At 40.8% G+C, this 8,465-nt stretch overlaps 1 protein-coding gene across 1 annotated transcript in view; it reads right to left on the reverse strand.

Annotated features, from left to right (window-relative positions):
- The window catches only part of NELFB (negative elongation factor complex member B), a 12,450-nt gene that overhangs the window by 1,903 nt on the left and 2,082 nt on the right, over positions 1-8,465 (reverse strand). Inside the window, exons 6-11 of the mRNA XM_009882001.1 lie at positions 6,382-6,567; positions 5,170-5,282; positions 4,397-4,499; positions 3,313-3,408; positions 1,899-2,041; positions 829-935 (exon numbers count right to left, since the gene is read on the reverse strand). Of these exons, the coding sequence (XP_009880303.1) occupies positions 829-935; positions 1,899-2,041; positions 3,313-3,408; positions 4,397-4,499; positions 5,170-5,282; positions 6,382-6,567 (748 nt within the window). The remainder of the gene's footprint in view (positions 1-828; positions 936-1,898; positions 2,042-3,312; positions 3,409-4,396; positions 4,500-5,169; positions 5,283-6,381; positions 6,568-8,465) is intronic.

Here is an 8,465-nt window from a genome sequence, read left to right on the forward strand (position 1 = left end):
GCCCAGGCAGGTCTTTTTGATCTTTCAGACATAAAAGACTAGGAGCAGAGGGGCGAGAAGAACATGAAGAAAACCCATCTCTCCACCAAGGTTGAATTCACAGAGTAGTTTGCTCCTACCAAAATCACAAAATTCCCTACTATCCTTCCCCATCCATCACCTTCTGCTCATGGCCACATCCACCTCCTTGCACTCCTCAGACCCCATAGTGAGCAGATACAAACCACTTACCAGTGGAAAACTCACCCATGTGAATGAGCTGACATCTTAGCAAAGGGTTCAAAGAACCCCAGATCTGGGGTGAGGGAGTGGAAAGTGAACCCCCACTGCCGTTACTGGGAGCTGCAATTCCTAAGATTGTTTCAGAGCTCTCCTGCAACTTACCCCAGAGAAGTCAGAGAAGAAGGTAATCCCAGGGAAGAACCTAAGGCTGTGTTCGGTCTTGGTTTTTTACAGGTTTTTTTCACCACACAAAGCCAAGTCCCAAGAATTTCTGGCCACCTGCAATTACTGTGAGCAGTGGCAGAATTAAGCCATCTGCTCTTTTATCTTTCAGATTCATTCCAAACAGTTCTCAACTAATCTCATTGTTAATCCAGCCTTTGATCCTCAGCCACTACCCCTAAATTCTCGGATGAGCAGAGAAGTATCCTCATTGGAGACAAAGCCAAACACTTCTGCAGGGCCTTACAACTAAGCCACCAGAACAGCCAAAGGCAGAACATTACGTCTTTGACTCTGAAATCACTCTCACTCCAGGTTTACTTGCCTCCTGTGTGCCCAGCACAAGGCAAACAGCTACAGAATAGAGACAAAACAAAAACTTACCTAGTGCTGGCAGGAGCCGAAGGAAAGCATTCTTGTTCCTCTGTTTAGTGATGTGAAGGATGTAATACAGCCCAATCTCACAAGCTATTCTGTTCTCCTGCAAAAATCTGTTATGGCAGAAGCAAAGTTTCTTAATCAATCTAGTTAAAACACTTTTTTTTTTTTTTTAAGAGGGTTTAAAATGTTGTTGGATAGCAATCAAGCAGTTACAGCAGTGGCTAACCTCAAACCCACTGAAGAGCAGCTACTCAGTGACTGAGTATTATGATCATCACTATGTTCACTACCATGGTCCAGAAAAATTTACCACTCAAAGATTACGCTGTCTTACAATCAGTTAGATTTGATTGTGAACATTTATAATAGTAATAACGGTAAAAGTGCTATTCAAAATTTGGTTTTAGAAGAAGCCCAAATACTCATAAATGATACAAATTCCGATTCTGTTTTGTTTTAGTTTCCCAAAGGTCAAGTATCAACACTGTCGTAGAGGACAGTACAACTACCGGGATACAGTACTCCAGATTCTGGCACACAGATAAGAACTGTGCTGGAAATTAGTGCAACATCTGAATGCAACAGAGCACACAAAGGTTCTATTTATCTTTTTAAAGTCCCTGGAGTGACAGGTTATCAACAGAGAATGAGTGTCTGTGTGACAAAAATGCCAACTTCATGATTTACAACAGCGCTCTTCAGAACCAAGCATGTGCACTCATCCAGGTGCACCCAAATATCACTCAAACCCTCATAATCCGCTGCTTGGGAAGCTACACAAGCAGCATATTTAAAGCAGAAATACCAAATACTTTCATATTCAATCTGCCAAAAGAATGGTCATTACAAGCAACAAAATCTATCTACATAAAATAATATTTGAGGAATCACGGTAGAAACCTGTTCTGCTAAAGGAAAAGTTCAGGCTTGATCAACTGGGACTAAATCTTACCCCAAGAAAGTCTTTGCTCTACCACATACAGTATTTTTTCCTGTCAGTGTTGGCTGCCTCCTTGATGTTTTGCTTTGATAACAAAACTACATGTACAAAGTCAGTAAGGCAGATTACGTACTTGGTGAAAGCTTCAGGAATGGTGCTGGGGTAGGGAATTGGTCCCTTCTCCTCCGAGGGGAGTTTCTGATCTACATTGAATGTGTGGTCATCCACCACAAAGGACATCAGCATAGGCAAGAACTTTGTGATCAACTCAGCTTCCTTAGAGGAAGGGAAGAACAGAGGGAAAAGAAAAACACTTTCATCAATCAGTTCATGCCACCTAATGGTCTTAGAGTGCCGTAACAATCCACAAGTTCCACTGAAAATTAGGAAAACTGTGCTTCACCTCATCTACAGAAACAATCCCTGCTCAAATCCTTTCTTTTGACAATTACGTAGCATTTCTTCTGAGAGACCTTTTCCAGTACCGCTGCAAGCACTGCATGTTAAGGATGGTACCAAACTGCACTTATCAAGAATTACAAATTATTTTGTTCGTTCACTATACTGGCAGGGATCAATGCATGGCTAGAAGAGCAACAATAAAGAGCACCTCCTTGCACAAGGTAGGTCTACTTATGTTGTATCAGATTCACAGAGTGGGAGGTTACAGCTTGTAACAATCACAAATAAAACAGATTTTAAATAACGATTTGGAGATTCCCTTTAGGACAAATATGCAGTTTCTAAGAGATTCATGACAGCACCTCTGCAAATCAAACCACAGTGCTACTCTTGGAGTTTCAGTCACCCTCACTCTTACAATCTGAGTATTAACGCACACCCTTCCTGTATTAAATTCAAACGTGCAATCAGCCAGTAATATATATTTTGGAAATTTCAAATGTCCCCCTAGGTAGACATTTGCTCCTTTATAGTTCAGAATAGAAACAGCAGATTTCCTTGAGAAACAGTCCTGCTGTGCAACAGCACGGTTAGCCTTCCTGCCATCAGCTGAACATAATCTGCTCCCAAACTACACTAGGGCTGCCTATAATACTGCGCAAAGTATCTCCAAAGCATGGAAAGATTGTAGCTGAATGCAGCACTAAACAAAATTGCTACAACAGATACCTAGAAGGGAAAAACATTTTTCATGTTAATGAAAAGCTGCTACACTGCTACACGAGTTTCAGACCAGCCTCTGAAATCCTGCTTTCCTCATACAAGATGTGTTTTACAAACTTGTCGGTTGTGCAGAGGTTCCCAGGAACAATGAGCAACCAGTGCAGAATTTAACAGAGGTAGTCTGATTTTAAAACACTAAGGGCCAGGCATTCATAAAAAATAAATAATAAAAAAGCAGGTAAACGAAGCTTACAGCATGTCCACTTGAGCTGATGCTCTGTGATCACTTACACGTTTTTTCTAAGAAAGCTATCATGAGAGGTATGCAGAATGAATGTTAAATCAGGGATGCAATAAAATAATAAACAAGTCTCAATTTGTTTAATTTAATGTGTTAAATTCTAAACATCAAAATGGCTCACCATTTTTGGTTCCTTGAAGACTTGACTGTCAATCATGTCCCAGGCCCCCTGTCCCAAAGACAGCATCCTCAGGAGCAGCAGCAGATCTGGACTTTCCTTGAATTTTAAAGGGAGGAGAAAACCAGCTATTTTGATCTTCCACAAGCTGCACATATAGACATTTATTTGGAGGTAGTTGTTTACATTCAAAGCTCTCCTGGATTAGCAGCTTTACCAAGGACTGCTAGAGGCATTTGATTCTCTGATTTAATTGACAACTGATTCCTCAAATGGTAGTCAAATAACAGACACACCTGAGTTTGTGGCTTTATGTAACATTTTATAATGCGCCAAGAAGTATGCAACCAACCTGGTCATGACATCATTTGTTAAATGTGTCTATACAAATTAGTACACTGAAATATAACGTATGACGGGACAAATCAAGTCATCTCAGTAGAAGTAAGAAAGAGAAAGCATGTGTAAGAATGACAATGTTTTTTTGTTTATATTGTGCCCTGAAACCAAACCAATTTTCAGTCTTATACTGTTATGAGGAAGTTGTTGAATTTTACTGTTGCATTGAGTAACTTGGGGATAAAACCAACAAATGCCTCACGCTGTTCAGAGACCTGTAAAGCTACTCTCCTTTAACATTTAAGCACTTCTTGCAGACTCTACTTGAAGGAATTGTATTATATCACAGTCAACAGACCAGAACACTGTAACCTAATCCATCTCATTTACTGTGGCAGGGAAAAAAGGCTGCTGGTGTTAGGGAAACTGATGGAAGGACAAAGCAAGGAGACACATATTCTATATATGATTCTATATATGCATAGCTGTTTGGATAGAATGAGCGCCTGACGCCGAGAATTGTCAATTCAGAGAGCTCCAAAACGCCCATATCCATACAATGCTCCTGCAGAGCTCTAAGGTATGTGCTACAAATGGATAGGTAGTATCATGTTTCCCTTATTTCAATTCACACGTGCATTTGAGAACTTAATTTTACTACTTCTACAGTGCTAGCCTTTTGCTGATGAATGCTATTTATTCAATTAAGACTACAGTTCAGATTAAGTACATAAGCTGCAACACTCACCCTGGGTAAGGTGTCCTGCCCAACCAGGTCTTGCAGATGCCTTATGGTACTCAAGGCTAAGGTGTTAATGGCAAAGGGATCACACAAGATCATTGATAAGTCCCTGAGAAGCAAAAATCAAATACACGTCACACAAACAACCCTACCGTACAGTTCCATATCCAGCTCTAGGACACCAGTGTCTTTCATTGGAGCGAGATGTTTGAGCCTATTCTTTGTTGTAATCCTGTCAACTATCAGATGTAACATCAAAGCATTGTGTGCATGTCTACACTACATTTTTATAAATGCACACACACTGCTGAGTTTGAGAGGCAGACATAGGGCAAGTACTGCAACAATACCTTTACTATGATCATGTAAAACCTGAATTTCTGTCTTTTGTTACCTACAGGTGTCCACCTGATGAACCTTCTCCTGCCTTGTAAAAACACCACGAATGTTATTTCTTTGACTTGAAAGAGCGCGTTATCTGAAACAATTACTAAAGGTCTTCTGCACTGAAATCAAGCAGGAGATCTCCTACAGTCAGTTACCAGGCCACAGGGGAGACTCAAGGGCAGCAACTTAAGCAGTACAAGCTAGGTTACCAGAATGTGCCTGGCTATGCCCTAGTGCATCAATGCTCATGAATGTACTGGAGTTGATGGCACAGAAGAACATCTGGCTGTAAGCTGGCTCTAGGGAAGAATTAACACCTACAGTACCTGTCAGATGTTGTGACTACCGGGAGCCCATTTTCAGTTTCTCAATAAACAGCCCAAGTGCCTTACCCCAACACTTGTTCTTGCCCTTTCTTCACTCCATCCAGGAACCCTTGCAATTCCCGAGCTCTCTTGTTGTCCACAAACTTTTCCCGAATGCAAGCATCAAGGCACCAGGTGAACTGTTAGAAAAAAGGACAAAGCTTTATGAAGCACAGCAACTCAGTAAACCAGCAATAAAATACACAATGTCAGAGAAAACAGGCTCGAATGACCTCCAAATATCTGGAATTAATAAGTTTTATTAATGTACTTAGGTATGGCAGCAAGCTGGTCACAAATACAAACATTCCAAAAGGAGGTCGGAGATACCAATGTAAAGTTAACCTGGTGTCACTTTCTACCCTTCCAAGAAAGGCATTCCCCAGCAATTAAGGAAGAGGCATGTATAAAATGTATTGCTGCCCAGCACACCTGGGATATTTTAGCCATTGCAATACCACTCCCACCCTCTGAGTAGGGGATATTAACAGTGGAGGTGCTTCTGCTTTAGAGCTGTATTATCAAAATGGAAAAAGACAGATAAGTGGAATTTTATCTGACCTAAAATTAAGGGCTTTTTTCCCCCTTTCAGAAAACAATATATATTTTCCCCCAACATTTCAGCTGTCAAAAAAGAACAACTTGAATTTTCTGAAATGCTTTCACTGTGGTTTCCTTTCCTTGCAGCAGTCACTGCATTTTGCAGTGGCAAAACAAGGCTGCTGAAAATTATCTGCAACTTGAGCAAGAATTGCCCTTTTTTATTCAGTCACTGATTTCAGTCTTGATCAGAAGACATTAGAAAACATGCAGTAAAATCATCACTCTATGTCATAATCTCTATAAGTTGAATACACATAAAACTTAGCAACATTACTTAATAAGAAAAGCTTTGTCCCAGATCAGAGCGATGCTGACCACAGACAAAGGACTAGCTAATGCTTCTGATTATTTTTTGCATCATCTACATAGGTCAGATTAGATGTTATTTTTAACACTGAACAAGTACCATAAATTTGAATGATTTATGGGTTATGAAATGAGAGCAAGCTGCTGGTTAACCAAGATGAAATTTTCACCTGAGGTTCCAAGGAATATAAGATGACTTTTGGATTCAAGGTCTGAACTCTCTTCACAGAGAGGAGTCATCTTCTCTGGGCTGAAGTCCTGCAGGGCAGCAGGTACGGACAGGAGTGGGCGAAACAGAAAATTCTCGTATCTGTCCCACATGCTTAATACCTTATGACAGGGGTCAACGGTGCAGATTTCACTGATTTCCAGGTCATGCAGCGACATCAGGAGCTCTGCCCGTAGCGTGCAGTAATGAACATTCCTTGTCCGAAGGAACAAGGTTCTCAGAAACTGCAACACCATATCATAGAGCTTCACGTTCTTCCCAATCATCTGGGTCAGCTTCTGAACCACCTAAACTCAAAGAGGAAAACATGTGCACTGGTACCAAGAGATTGTTATTTCACACACACACAATGTAAATTAATTCTCTTACATGATTTACCAAGATTGAAACATCCGCATTGACATGAGTTCCTGAAAGTGAACTATTTATACCAAGATTTCCAAGAGCTTTTGTTCAAAAGATAATCACCAAAAACTTTCACAACCATAATGAAAGAATAAAGAATGTCAAGAAAAAGGTCTCTTGCAAACAGAAATCGAAGCATTTGTAAAATAAGGTACTCAGCTATGTGGAACAGGTAAGAAGCAGTACCTTCTATTGAGGAATATAATTTACAATTATTGTAACATGAATAAAAGTCGCTTTTCTTTGGAAGTCTTTTTGTATTTTTATCTACCTTCAGGCCACAGGCATGAGAAGGAAGGTGAGGCTTCTACTGGTTTTGACTGAGATACAGTTAATTTTCTTCACAGTAGCTTGCATGGGGCTATGTTTTGGATTTGTGCTGAAAATAGTGTTGATAACACAGGGATGGCTTAGTTACAGAGATGGTTTAGTCACTGCTGAGCAATGCTTACACAGAGTCAAGGCCTTTTCTGCTCCTCACATCACCCCACCAGCGAGTAGGCTGGGGGTGCACAATAAGCTGGGAGAGGACACAGCTGGGACAGCCGACCCCAACTGCCCAAAGGGATATTCCAGACCATATGATGTCACGCTCAGCAATAAAACTGGAGGTTGGCAGAAGGGCTGCTGCTCGGGGACTGGCTGGGCATCAGTTGGTTGGTGATGAGCAATTGTTTTCATTTGCATCGCTTGTTTCTCTTGGGTTTTATTTTCCTCTCTCTTTGCTTTTTTTTCTTACATTTTTCTTTTCGTTTCTCTTTAATAATTAAACTGTTTTATCTCTACCCATGCATTTCTTTCTTTTACCCTTCTGATTCTCCCCGTCTCACCGGGGGGGATGAGCAAGCGGATGCGCGGCGCTCAGTTGCCAGCCGCAGTTAAACCACAAATCTGCAATGTAAAGCTGAAATAAACTGCAGCAGAACACTTACTCTAAATGGGCTTTTGAAAGCAAAGCTGACCAAAACCAACCCTGCCATATAACAGATGTACTGTCCTCTCTAAAATAAAAGCTTTATACTGCCTTATCACTGCAACTCCTTAGCATTCTTGATAGCAAGGTCCTTACAGAAACTCTGCTATTTCCCTTTTGGAGCAAAAGCAGCCCGAGGTAAAACAACACATTATAGCTGAACCAGTGTAATGGCTTGCTGTTGCCAAGAAGAGGAGAGAGCCATTGCTCCTAACCCCTATGCCACTGTTCCCTCCCACATCAAACCTGCCTGTGTGACCCAGCCCACCTCCTTGTAATGGCTTTGGTGCCAGCTGATTTCTATGAGCAGATCCAACTCACTGTCTTGGAAAACTACTGGCTGGTTTTATTTGCTAGAGTTTCTGTAGCAATTACTGAGCTGAATCAACTCACAGAAAGGTCGGATAATCACCAGAGCTACAGGGAGGGAGGGGAGGAGCAGCACCTGTCCTTCCTGTGGCTGAGTGTTGGATCTGCTCAGCCATCTCATGTAATCCTACTCAAAGAGCAACTTTTCCAAATGCCACCTTAACTACAACTTTCCATCTTTACAAAAAAAAAAAATCCAAACAGCAAAGCTCAAAAAAAAGCGCTTTTCTTGGGCTATGTCCTGGTAAAAAAAAAGTTTCAAGAAAAGAAATTTAAGATATTCAAACTTATTTGAATCAAATCAAACAGCTGAGGGGTATTAAAGCCACACTGAGCAATAAAGGAAAAAATTTGGTCTTGCTATTTTTTTAAAAGCTCATAAACAGTTTAGAACATTAATCAATCACTACACAGCACTGAGTAACTGTAAAAATAATT

The sequence above is a fragment of the Charadrius vociferus genome, unplaced genomic scaffold, assembly GCF_000708025.1.
Source record: "Charadrius vociferus isolate BGI_N301 unplaced genomic scaffold, ASM70802v2 scaffold233, whole genome shotgun sequence".
Lineage (NCBI taxonomy): Eukaryota > Metazoa > Chordata > Aves > Charadriiformes > Charadriidae > Charadrius > Charadrius vociferus.